This window comes from Microtus ochrogaster, chromosome 17 (genome assembly GCF_000317375.1).
Source record: "Microtus ochrogaster isolate Prairie Vole_2 chromosome 17, MicOch1.0, whole genome shotgun sequence".
Taxonomy (NCBI): domain Eukaryota; kingdom Metazoa; phylum Chordata; class Mammalia; order Rodentia; family Cricetidae; genus Microtus; species Microtus ochrogaster.
Genome location: NC_022019.1, coordinates 9,491,639 through 9,505,523, shown reverse-complemented (window position 1 = coordinate 9,505,523; position 13,885 = coordinate 9,491,639). Strand labels below are relative to the sequence as shown.

At 45.9% G+C, this 13,885-nt stretch overlaps 1 protein-coding gene across 1 annotated transcript in view; it reads left to right on the top strand.

Moving 5' to 3' along the window:
• Positions 1 to 11,232: 11,232 nt before the first annotated feature.
• The window catches only part of Stc1 (stanniocalcin 1), a 12,214-nt gene continuing 9,561 nt past the window's right edge, over positions 11,233 to 13,885 (top strand). The window contains exons 1-2 of the mRNA XM_005355459.2: positions 11,233 to 11,531; positions 13,558 to 13,700. Coding sequence (XP_005355516.1) covers positions 11,414 to 11,531; positions 13,558 to 13,700 — 261 coding nt within the window. The 5' untranslated portion in view covers positions 11,233 to 11,413. The remainder of the gene's footprint in view (positions 11,532 to 13,557; positions 13,701 to 13,885) is intronic.

Genomic DNA, 13,885 nt, shown 5'->3' with positions numbered 1-13,885 from the left:
AGATAATGGAGCAGGCAGTGATTTACTTAATAAAATTTCTGTGTGATTATTTCAGATGTAAGCTAGCTGGGCAGCTGAGACAACAAGCAGCCTGCTCTTCCTGTTACACTGGATGGTGGGACTCAGACCACAGAGAAAGGAAAGATCTGACAGAAAATTTACAGAACAGGTAAAGGGAATTGGTCACATCTTATGTAAATCACAGTAATAAGTATAACAGCAACAACATCAGATATGTGATCACATTTTAAAGTTTTAGATATTCTCCAAATGTGCACTCAGCCCCCAGGTGACCATTTGTTAGCATCCATAAAGGATGAGATATAATAAATACATGAGTGTACTCAGACACTGCCCTCCACTTGTGTCAAACACCTCTGGGGTCCTTAACAACACATACTTTCTCCCTATTTCTGCCAATGGCCGTGTCTTAGAAACAATGCAAAACCTAAAATAACATAGACAATCCTTTTCACTTCAATAATTTAAAACTTTAGGAATGGTAGCTACAATCACAGGGTCTCACTATGCAGCTAAATCAACCTTAAACTAGAGATCTTCCTGCCTCAGGCTTCCTTCCAATGACTCGAACTGTAGCCATGCCCAAGCACACTCACCTCCATAATTTGTCTTTCAATAAATATGTCATTTCAGACATCTAAAAAGCCTGGTAAACAAAGATGCACAATTTTCTGTTCCCTATATTAACCCCTAACAAACAATTAGATGCTTGACATTTCAATCATATGAAGCCATATATACCAGGCAAAGGACCTTACTGATTGAGAATTGGCTAGTTGGGGGGCAGGGCCAGCAGGAAAACTCTAAAGGCCATTCCAGCATGCTCATATCATTGGGGGCATCAGAGGACATTCCCACCTAGAGCAGAAGCCCTTGTCTGAGGTTCACCCCTCTCCTTGAAAGAATTCAGCCTAGATGAAGGGGATGCTTACCAGAACCAAAAAGGAAGTATCCTATAGATTCCCTACAGCAATAGGTGACATATTTGGGAAGCACAGCAGTAGAACAAACAAGAGGACTTCGGTGTATCCTGGATTCCTACACTGGTTATCTCTGGACTTAGAGCATTGTTTTCTTCCATGAGCTGCCACCAGTTAGAATCCTGGTCTCCACCATTACAGAAAAGAGAAAGGAAGTGCCTCAAAAATGTACAAAGCAAAACTCGCAAATAACCCAGCAATCTCACTATTGGGGATCCATCCAAAGGATAGGAATTCAGTGTGCCAACAAGATGCCTGAACACCCTGTTTGCTGCAGCACTACTCACAGTAGCCAAGACAAGGAATCAGTCCACATGCCCAACAGTGGACGGACGAGATAAACGAAATGTGGCTTATACATGGTCTAGACTAACTAGTAAGTCATAAAAGGAAATGGAAAGAGCCAGAAACAGAACAAAGATAGTGCGTGTTCTCACTCATATGTAAAGGCTTTAAAAGGTAAACTCCCAGAAGGAAATCAGTGCAAGCGAATCAGAAGCTAAATTTATAGAGAGGAGGGGGCATAGAGAAAGGATAGCTTGTAAGTACCAAACACAGTTAGACTGGAATAACAAATTCTACTACAGTAATCTATTGCATATTTTTTAATAGAAGAGTTTAGGCTCTCCTGAGAAGGTTCATCTTGATGGTCAATTTGATGGGATCTGGAATCTCACAGGAAATTGCAGTGTAGATTAAATGAAGGACAAGTCCTCCACCAGAACAGGTGGGCCTTCTTGGCATAAAAAGGTCTAAGGAAAAAATCAATGCAACTTGTTTGCCTGTTTTCACTTCTTTCTGGTGAATGCATGTCTGCTGCTGCTGCTGCTGCTGCTGCTGCTGCTGCTGCTGCTGCTGCTGCTGCTGCTGCTACATCCTTCTCTGACTTCAGACTACAGCTTCTTTGGGTTTGACTGTAGTCTGAAGACCAATAACTTTTTAGGAATCTCCCCAATCTTTAGCATCAGGTTGACACTGCTGAGTCATCTAGCTTCATAGGTTAAGCAGCAGTGGGGTACTCAGTCTCTCCCCAAAACACATGTAGACAGCCATTTCTGGGCTACCCAGCCCTATCAGTGTAAGCCTCTCTAGTAAACTGTATGTCTTTCTGTGTACTTGTTTGTGTGTGTGTGTGTGTGTGTGTGTGTGTGTGTGTGTGTGTGTGTGTGAGTAGGGCTGTAAAAAAGAGCAGGTACCTCAGCAGGCATGAAAGCTGGACCAGAGAAGGACTGAAGTTACCCAAAGAACTTACCAGAAGGTAAGTTCTTAAAGGACATGCCTTTAAGCCAGCATGTCCCAAAGTCAGTGCCAAGAAAAATCAATTCTGCAGGACTTTAATAAGGATAGCTTGGTTTTCAAAGCAAGACTTTCTAAACCAAATGCATTTGGGAAACACGGGCCTCCATGATTGAAAATAAAAGCTTCCTCTTCCAGGATTTCTAGGTGACTTCCATACAGGGATTCGTCCTTCTAGCATGCTCCATGGTGAAATGAATTTGAGCATGAGGTCTTGCTTTCTTGGTTTACTTCATAGGCCGATAGGGACACTGTGGAAGAGTGAAATTTAATGAATGGGTCTCTGGCTACCTTCTCATGACACCTTCTTGAACTCAGAGCCTGGGACCATGCTACTTCTAAGACACGGTAAGATAGTTTCCAGCATCTGTGAGCTTCCTACAAGCTTAAAAGTGATGGAGATTTGGGAGGAAAACTGCTGATTCCATAGGAGGAGAAAGTGGCCAGAAGAAAATCGCAGTAAAATGAGCACTAAATATTTAGGTAAATAGCTATTTAGTAAATAGATATTTAGATCGGTCCACAATTGAGAAAAATGTTAAATTGAGCTCCGCTTATCAGGTGACTCTAGGCTGCATCAAGGTGACAGTTAAAGCTGATTAGGACACCAGTCTAGTGGCACACCCATAATCCCAGCTACTCAGGAGCCTGAGGCGAAAGAATACCGAATCTAAGGTTTGTATTGACTACAGAATGAGGTCAAGGCTAGCCTAAGCAACTCTGAGAGACGTTGTCGTGAAATAAAAACTATTAAAGGCCTGAGGTTAAAATTCAAGGGTAGAATACTTGCTTAGCATAAAGATGCTTAGCATGAAGAACAAAACAAAAAGAAAGAATGAAAACCTAGAATTTAGGAATGACAGTGGTGGTTTTGATAAGGAATGGCCCCTTAAACTGCACGCACACGCACACACACACACACACACACACACACACACACACACACACACCTCGGAGCTGAAGAATTTCTAGCCACTAAAGACCCAAGACACAAGCCACACCCCTGTCACTAGGGCAGTTTCTGAATCCAGTTAGTTTACCCAGCCATGGGCTAAAGCTGGGAATCCTTCATGTGTGTGGAAGCACAGCCCTGATGCCCAAGCTCACTACTCTCTGTATTCCTCACCACAGAGGAAATTCCTTTTGGCAATAGCCACTGCATCCTACAGCAAAGCCCAGCTCTTTCCCAGTAAGCTGGCCCCTCCCTGTGGAAAGCCATGGGGCACTTATTTTACAGCTAGTGGCTTCCCGTTGACCTTCTTAGAGGAACTGGGCTCTCTGGCTTCCCTCCGCAGGAACAGCTAATGGCAGCATGTCAGGAGTCTGGGGGGGGGGGGGCACTGAGGATAATCCCATGGTTTTGAAAGCTCTTCTAACAAAATGGCATTTATTTCAGAAGATATGCTGATGCTTCTCAAAAGTAAGCATGCTCAGAGCCGTGGCCACTGTGGACAGAGGTACTTCCACCCTGTGTGGAGACCAAGGGCAGTGGAGGTTTCCAGGGAGATTCCTTCCAGAATGTTCCTGTACATTCCTTCCAGAGTCATCTGGAAAGATACTGGGCTCACGGAGAAGCTGCAGCTGTCACTCAACGCCTGTGCCACTTTGCAGGAAAAAAAAAGGGGGGGCGGGTCAAAGAGACAGAGACTCTGATTTTTTACAACAGCTCATTCCTTCAAACAACCTATTTGTCAAACTTTGCTAAATATCACAGCAGGAACCACAGTCTTCTCATTTCTCGTGTTTGATTTTAAATGGAATGACTCATTTCTCATTGTCTGCCATAATCCAAAGTCTGTAGTGAGTGATTTCAACAGCAAATGAACACACACACACACACGCACGCACACACGCGCACACACACACGCACACACATACACACACACGCACACACACACATGCACACGCACACACACACAAGCACACACACGCGTGTGCACACCTGCTCAGATGAGCGAACAAATGAGCGCGTGCACACATGCACACAGTCATGTTCATGTGGGGGTGGGCGGCTGCCCTTCCCTTGTGAATCTAATAAGGAAAAGTACAAACAGTGGAGGAGGAGGACCTGAAGAAATTATTGTTTGCACAAAGAGGGGAGAAATTCTGGAATTATCTTTAAACACTGCTGAATGAAGGGGGACCACTTTTCTGACGCTCCTCCGCCTTTTTAACTTCCTTTATTAAATTTTCCTATCCTAGTGACTCCATTGATGACATATTTTACACTGAAGGATTTCCCCACTTCCTCTAAAATCTTGCCCCCCTCGTGTTTGTCCTCCTCTTCCTTCACCCCCTCCTCCTTCTCCTCTCTCCCTGCGATTGTCCCTGGAGACTGCAGGACGACAACTTCTCTAAATGCTGGCCTGGAAACCAGAGCATGTTTCCTCTGCACTTGGGTTTCCATCTATCCCACTAAATTTCCTTACAGTTAATTTTTAAAGGGAACCAGAGAGCTAGCTCGTTTTCTAAACAGTTGACAAGAAACGTGTCCTGTGGTAGCAAATGAATGGCCACTTGGTGACCATTCATTGTGACCGTGCTAAAAAAAAAAAATCCCTACAATGTGAGATCACACTGGGCAGTCTGAACTGTGTTATTCTAATAGAATAATTGATAGAGGAATCGGGAAATACCAATACACCCTTTATACCCATCTAGAGCCAGATACTGCTGCATCTTAATCATGCTCTCGCCTAAAGTATATTTAATGCAGCTTTATCTGAATCACCTTGATAAATCTCTTGGCAGGATCCACAAACACCAAGTAAAAACCTCTGCTCACTTAACCTGGTCCTTCTGCCGACTTGTCAGATGACTTTGTATAAAAGCCCACCCATTTTCCCCACCTCGCCCCCCCCACACACACACACCTCCTTTCTCAGCCAATAAACTAGCAACAATGGTTGTGTCTAGCACTCAGAAATGGCTGCAAGACACTCCTTTGTATTTGGATAGCATTTTGCAAACGACAAGCTGGCTTGAGGCTGAAGATGTCAGAATGACACTTCAACACCGGTTGTGAGAGCCGGCGTTTCTTTTATTTCTCTTTCACGAATCCTGCGTGATCCGCGGGCTTATGCTGCTTTGCGCTCTGGTTTGAGCGTCCATGACTTTTCCCGCAGCGCCACCTTATTCCCACAATACTGACACAACTCCATACACCGGTGGACAGAGTAGGTGGTGCCGCGTGATAAACCTAGATGTTCTCACTGTGAGAATACTTCCGGGTACAAATACACGCAGTATGAGAGCCAGCCCCATACCTGGGAGGGGGCTGGTCCTAAATGGACTCCTACACCAGCAAAATACGAATCCCTATGTAAAACCATAGGCGAGCCCACAACTATGCCCTGTGGCTGCTTCCTAAGCCCCTGTGGGAGACATCTAAGACACCAAGAGATGACAGACATGCCGTGATTCAGCCTCAAATAGAAATGGCTAAAGGAAAAAAAATGCTAAACAGAGAAATGAATGAGACACAGGTCTTGTTTTCCTTCGGTATGGGAGAAGGCACCCATGCTCACCTTGAATTAGGCTCTCCTTTGTAAACTAAGGAGTTCAAGCATCCCAGCGTTATATCGGATATGCCCCCTTAAACACTCCTACCCAGTTTGGATATAGGGATGTAGAAAAACACTTTAATTTGCCTAGGATTTGTTTCTCCAGGGGACAGCACTGGAACCGTGTATGCTGTGAAACTTGCAAACCCAAGCCCGGCAAGTTCCCTGGAGGCCTCCGGTGTTGATCCCCAACAGATTAAACAGACCTCCCATCCTAAGAAACATTCTGGGGCTTGAAACAATAGCCAATTAAACAGAGCCAAGGCTCACGGGTTTTTCTTTCTTCTCTTTTTCATTTCTTTTGTTTCCTTCTTTTTTCTTTTTCTTTTCTTTTCCTTTTTTTAAATTTAGGAACCATCTCCACATCGTCAGTTGGCTTGAGCGCCCTCATGCGTCTCAACAGAGTAATGTCCCTCAAGGTCTTGCACCGGGTTCTTCTGAAGGACAAGTTGGGTGACACACATCTCTTCAGGCTTGCTTCGGGAACTTCTTAGTGGGCTAAAGATTCACAGGCTTTCCTGGGACTGAGAGGAGCATGCTCCCATGACAAAGAGTGCCGTCACAACTTAGACCTGGAGGAATGAGAAGAGGAGGAGGCCAGTTTTAACTTGTCTGTTCTGGTTCAAGCCTGCCGGGTCATCTTGTCCCTTTTCTTTTTTCTACCCCCATCCCACCTCACTGCACCTCGAGGAGCAGAGATCCAAGTGTGAATCCTTTCTCTGCAACTCTGGTGGCCTTGCTACTATAACAAGCGCATCTCATATTCCTCCATACCCACAACATAGTGACAGTAAGCCAGGCTTCTTCCCTGGTATGTTCTCTTTGTGTCCCAGTTTCCTCTTATCTCCCAGCTGATATGTCTCTGCAGCCTTGCCTGGCACATGAGAAAAGAAATCACCCGGTAAATAATAAATCCAAACTTAGATGCTCTACTCCAAGTCCCTTGCCTTATAGCGTTTGCAGAAAATCCTTGCAACGCACATCCCTTAGCAACCAGCTTCGTGTTTCCTGGGGCACAGGAAAAGGCCAAATGAATCTGCGTTCTCCATTATTGTTGTCTGGAGCTGGGCACACAGTGACCCTCCGTCTGCCAGCAGAGTTGAGGGTGAAGAGTGTGGCTAGTGAGGGAGCAGGTGCACAGAATGAATTTACCTTCTTAATATATTTCTTTCCTTGCTCTGGCATCCTTGGTAGAGTTTAAAGTAATCAGAGATGCTCAAGAGTCAGATTTGGTTTGGGAATTTTGGAAGGTCTACACTGAACCCCCTGAATCTATATAGAAAAAAAATTAAAAAAGAAGGAGGACAATATTTTTATTTCATCTTCCTCCTTCCATTTCCCCATCTTCTCTTGAGGTTAGGAAGGCATGAGTCAACAGTCCCACAGGAAACACACAGGCCACGAATTGCCAAACAAAAGTGGCCCATCCGTGGTCAGTATGTCAGACCCACCTTGCAGGACTTTAAATCCTGTTAGCAGAACATTCACCAAGAAACACGCGCTCTTGGACTCCTCTCACCAAAAAGGCAAAGAGCTGTTCCCCGCCTAGCTTGAAGCTAGCCAAATCCAACAAAGCCTTAGAGATTTTTGGCTTAATCTTCTCACTGAACACAAGCCAGCTCTCCACGAGTGCATCCAGGGCATCATCACCAGCCTTCACTGCGGGCAACTTCTCTTTCCTGCTTCTTAGCACTTTCTTGGCTTGGGGGCAAGAGCAGAGGTACCTTCTCCTCCTACCCACTGCCCCCACAGGCACCTCCAACTGTGTAGCTTGGCTTTGGAAGGTTCCCCACCCACTGAAAGTACAGTCAAGACTTTTGTTAGGTAATCTACAACCCTATGCGAATGCCAGAAAATGCCTGCCTTATGGAAATGCTAGATCTTTCTTGCAATTAAAACATCATAGCCAAAACTAGGGCAGGAAAAGTCTGATGTACATGACTTACCTAACTGGGAGAAGGATCTTTTCCAAGCGTGTCGTTAGGTTGGTTCCTAAGATGAATTTATACAAAGCATCTCTCAAGTCAACCCTCCTTCCTTCCAATCACCATAGCAATCTCAGCAACACAGATGCTCATGAAGCTCCAAGCTTTCTCCTCCAAGACACTGTCTGTATGATGACAAGCCCTTCCCTGAGCTTAATCTTCCTGTTAAAGAACCCTGATGCCTCCTGTTATAAGATAAAACTCAGATCCTGAAAACTGGCCTCCAGAGTCTCCCATATTCTCTCCATGCCCCTTCCCCAAGAAAAGTCACAAACAGAGCCATATATCCCCCACAGCATTGCCAAGAGTTCTGCCCCTGCCATCTCCAAGTCCCTTATACAGCACAGTGATGGCAGGGGCTCAGATATCCTAAAGCTACAGGCTTCTGGGCAGGAACTCAGTTTTGGATACTTGTGATTGCCTTCAGCTCCCTCCCTTAACATTCTCAAGCGGAGTGGCACTTGTACACTTAGCAGTGGTTTTTGCACGCTGGTTTCATTGAACTAGTGTGCCTGCTCACCACTGTATTCCCTTGGATGGCAGCCTTTCCCACCATTGTAAAACCCTTGGCACAACTAGAGACCAACCCCTAGATAGATAGATACATAGATAGATAGATAGATAGATAGATAGATAGATAGATAGATAGATGATAGATAGATACATAGATAGATAGATAGATAGATAGATAGATAGATAGATAGATAGATAGATAGATAGATAGATATAGCTGTAAGTGAGCAAAATAAGGAGTGAAAATTCAACACCAAACACACACACATACACACGAGCACACCACATCCTGATACTTACAGGACATTGTGTTCTGGTAAAGGCTTCAGCGAGCTGGAAAAAGAAATTGTATTGTCAGAGGATAACCATCACACTTGCCAGCTGGTGGACCAGCCAGAGGGCAAGTGTAGATCCTCGAGCCGTGTACAATAGTGAAGGAAGTGGAGGATACTGGAGAATGGAAGGCAAGTCCTTCTGGGAGAATCTGAACCTACGACCTTATTCCCTCTTTGGAAGGTACCAGTGAGTGATCTATTCTGTAATGCCATACTGTCTCTATTCCTGCCTAAAGCCTAGAGCCATCAAGAGTCAACCCCAGAGCTCTCCAGAATAAGAATTTCATGAAACATGAGCTAGCATCACTTTTCCTAATTTAAAATTCACTTACTTCTTGGCGTATGAAACCTTCCTCAAATCTCTAGCTGTCTCTCAAAGTCATGACATTCTGAATTTATAGAAGGTGACCCAAGGTTGGTCATCTTCCCAACTAGATTTCAAGTTCCTCGGGTCAAGAATTATGTTTGTCTTCTAGATTTCTTCACTTTTATCCACCTTGAAACACTGAACAGTGTTCTGCCTAAAAGGCATTGGAGAAACGGCAATGCCATTGATGAACAAAAACTGGAATAAGTTAAACAGTGTGCACATTTAATCAATCAAAATGTAAAATTAACTAATTGAAACATGGAAATTCTTCCAATTTTTAACATATTTTCTGTGTCTTTTATTCCTTCTAGTCCTTGTTATAGCAAACATCTCTGCTTTCTAGTAATTCTTTTATGCAAAGGATGGGCTTTAAGTCATCCAACAAGTCCATTCCCTGCACATAGACACACACATGCATGCGCACATTCACACACAAGTGCACACATACATGTACACACACTCAGAGACAGACTTTATTTTTGGCTTGATTTGTGAGGACAGAATTAGTGCTTGTTTTTGTTTGTTTGTTTTAGCTTCCATGAGACGTTTCAGGATTGAACCTGAAGCTACTGGCTCTGTGTCTCTGCAAGACCATGCTGCCCAAGTCTGCAGAATTGCCAAAAGCTCTCTCGCTTACCTTCTGCAAACTATTTGAGATTTTATTGTTTAATCCTTTCGCCTCACCCCAGCCCTTAATGACCACCTTCCTACCCTGAGAAGTCCTCTCGTGGATCATTAACCTCCTTCACAACTCACAGACAAGCCTTCTTGTTACCTACACTCCACTTATAAGAAACTATGAGCGGCTACGCTGGGCACGGTTTGTAATTCCACTGTAATTTTCCCATTAAGTCTCCAGTTTATCAGTCTCCTCTCCTACACATTCTGGTCTTCCCCTACCCTTTCTTCCCAGTCCCCCCCTTCTGCCCCCCAGCCTCTTCCCCAACCCCCAAGAAGTGAACTGGTTTACCCAGCAGGTTTAGTCTTGCTTTGACCAGCTCATTGTTTCAACGTGATTATGGAGTGGCTGGTCTTGAATACACAGTTTATTAATTTTCAGGCATTTGCCACGTCCCTCTGTGGAGTGTGGTGTGAGTGAGTAGGTGCGTGTGTGCGCAGACAGTAACCAACACTCCTGGAGTTGGCAGGGCCCTTGGTGACTAAGTAGACAGTGTTGATGGGTGAGCCAGAGCTAGGGATGTAGCCAGTTAATGGAGTGCAGGCCGGCATGCAGGAAGCTGTGGGTTTGATCACCAGCGCCACACGGTGGCAAACTCCCGTCATTGCAGCATAAGAAAGATGGAGACAGTGAGACCAGGAGTTCAAGGTCACCCTTAGTTGTGCTGCACGTTCAGACTGGGCTACAGGAGCCCTTGTTTCAAAATTTTATGTTCCCTGGGAATCATACCATTTTAGAGGTGTGTGGAATAAGACTTGAGAAGTGGAACAGCAAGGTAAAAGGACATGGCCAAGGTCAGAGGTTTAATAAATAGGAGAGCTGAGGGAACAGCTGGGAGCTAGAACCAGAGTACCGCTGTTCACTAGGCATACATCCTTCTGCCACAGGTTACACATGCCCGTGAGAATTCACAGGTCACAGCAAGGAGTCAAAGGGGCACACTACAAGTGAACAACAAGCCAAAGACGATGTTGCACTCTTGCAGAGAACAGCCTACTAAAGTTAGAGGGCTGTTATAATTCAGCTCAGTTCTAATCCGCATCGCATCCCCTTATCAAGCACCCAACATCCATTTCCTCCTAGTGGTTCATTTAAAATAAATAAAATAAGATAAGATGAATTTTGCAAGTACCTTGAAGAGCTTGGCAAGTGATTTTTTTCCTTTCAGTTTGATCAATACAGAGTTATCACTTCAGCGTGTGAAAATAGCTCTTCACACATCCCTGCACACACAGCCCCCCCCCCCACACACACACACATATAAATCATTGGCAGCAGGTACTTTCAATTTGCTGGAAAATATTTCTAAGAAGTCAAAAAGCTCCAGCTGAATAAGCGTGCCTGCCTATTGGCTAAACGGACCAGTTGAAGGATCTGATTGGTCCCTGATCCTGAGGACCGATAAGACGGCTATAAAATCCCTGGGTGCAGCTCTTGGGCCCCCAGATTGCAAAAGCCAGAGGTGTAAGAAGCAGCAGCAGCAACAGCAGCAGCAGCAGCCAGCCAGCCAACCAGCCAACCAGCCAGCCACACACACACAAATTCTTCCTCAGATCCTCACCTAAGCTTTCAGTATATCCAGATCCGCATCTTCACTCAAGCCGGGAGAGGGAAAGAGGAAAGGGGGGGAGGAAAAAAAAAGCCAACAACTTAGCGGAAACTTCTCAGAGAATGCTCCAAAACTCAGCAGTGATTCTGGTGCTGGTTATCAGTGCTGCTGCAACGCACGAGGTGGAACAGAATGACTCTGTGAGCCCCAGAAAATCCCGGGTGGCAGCTCAAAATTCAGGTAAGCCAGCAACCCCAGGACTGGTTTCTCCCCGAAAGAGCTGTCCTCATTTGCCTCTCGCACTTTTTGCATGTGTGTCCCTGACGGCTGATCTCGGTAATAAATGTGCTTCATGCCCGGTGGTAATGCACTGCCAGTGTAATCCAATAGCCTTAGGAAGTGGAGTTCCTTTGTTTAATAAATTGCATGCAACTAACGAAGAAGCTGGGCGCTCTGCTGAGGGTATTTCATTGCATAAGCCAGCCTGATTGCCTGAAATCTGGCACGTACCCTCTTGTTGGGGGGAGGGGGCGGGGAAAGGCTTAAATGTTGGCAAGCCTCACAGCTCCATACTCCACAAGCCGGTCTTAAGGTGATGCGCGGCTTACCTGCTGCCGGTCCCTCTCCCTGCTCCTTTAAGACCTTGCAACTTGACTTCTCTATCTCTTCAGAGAGCACCCAGACAAGCCCCCCTCTGCACAATGATTTGTGGAACCATAGTTCTCAGATCTGAAGGAGAAAAAAAAAAAGAATCCAGGGCGGATTCGGAAAGAAGAAAGGGGGGGGGGGGATTCTACACACCCCATTCCCTACAGGGCTGTCTGTCTCCTTTCTCGCTCTCACCGGCTCCATTCAATCGCCCAAGCAGCCCATGGCCCCTAGAAGGAAGTGCATTTGTGAAAGAAGCAGTTCTTTCTCTGAGGGGAAGGTCTTACTTTCGGCCTGACTTCAGTACCAGTTAACTGTATATGGCCCTGGCCTCCGGAGGCGAAGAGGCATTAGGACTCCCTCTGCCCCTTGACTTTTGCTCCCCGCTCACTTCTCTCCCCAGCTGTTGGCAGAGATGGGACCGCAGGTGTCAAAATGCTGCAGATGCTCCCCCCCATGGAAGAGCGCAGGTCCCTGCCGAGAGGAGGCCTTTCGCCTCGCTTCCTTTTGTACTTAGTTGCTATAGCGATGCCGTGATTCACAATTCAAGCTTGCCTAAAACAATAGCAGTCCTAATGCATATTAAAACTGCTTAAAGCAAAGTTATAATTTGAACCCGTGGAAATATATAATTAGGGAAATGACTTGTAACATCCCAGAGGCTGCGGGAGGTGGAAGGGGGGCGGGGAAGCCTTAGCCTAACCAAACCACGCTTTTGATCTGGGAGGAGAACGCTACGGGTATGAAGGCTACAGATCATTGCATGCCGAGCTGCCTGCCAGAACACCCCTCCTTCTGTGGGAGAGAAATTACTTTTATGGCAGATCTTCCCCAGAATGCAGAAAGCCTGGTGCAAGTTCTTTGCGGTTTTCCTCCAGCCTTGCACAGGGGACGCCTTGCACTTGTCTCTCCACACCTGTTTCTCCTTTTGGAAAAAGAAAGTCTTTTTTAATATGAGAGATTATTCACACCTCGGAGCGTTGGCTTGTGGTTGGGGGGCTGGGGTGGATACAAAGGGCTCTGAGTCTCTTCTGCCGAAGCCATTGTGGGTTAGAAGCCCTCTTTGGGAAGGGTCTCCTTCCGTGTGGACTCAGCAAACCATTCCCTGCCATTTGGATGAAAATGCCCAATGCTTTTGACTCCAGACTGCATTCTTTTTTTTTTTAGAAGGCTGCTAGGTTCTCTGGTCCTCTCCGGACCCCCTCAGGATGAGCCTGACCTTCAGCCACTCACCACCTACACCCTACCCATGCCCTCAAGTTCCCAGTGTCAGTCTCTGATTCCTGTCACTACCAGAAGACACTGTGCACTACAAGGTCTCTAACCTAACTTCTCTAGCCACCAAAATGAATAAAAGGGTGAGACCCAGAAAGCATGCGCCTGAGGGGGAGTCATCCCCTCGGCTCTGACTCTTAGGAGCAAAAAGAGCCCATTCATCCCCTTTCTCATCAGTCCCGCCACCACCACCACCACCACCACACTTTTCTTTAACTTGTTCTATCTAATGGGACCCAAGGTCAAAGTTCAAGGATAAATGCAGATGTTGGCCTCTATACCTACTGGCTCCTACCCAGAGCCCTTTGGCTTGACCCGGACTATTTCTGCTTGTCTTTTTCAGCTGAAGTGGTTCGCTGCCTCAACAGTGCCCTGCAGGTTGGCTGTGGGGCTTTTGCATGCCTGGAAAACTCCACATGTGACACAGATGGAATGTACGACATTTGTAAATCCTTCTTGTACAGTGCTGCTAAATTTGACACTCAGGTAAAGCAACGTTGACCTCTTCCGCTCCCGCTGACTGTTTGTCATTTAACAGGGTGCTCGGTGCTGTTCTTAGGAGCCTATCTTGTAGGGACATAATAAAGCTGCTTCCCAGCCTCCTACTCAAAAGGCTCACCTCAGGGTGTAGACAGACAGACACACAGATATACAGAGAGAGAGAGAGAGAG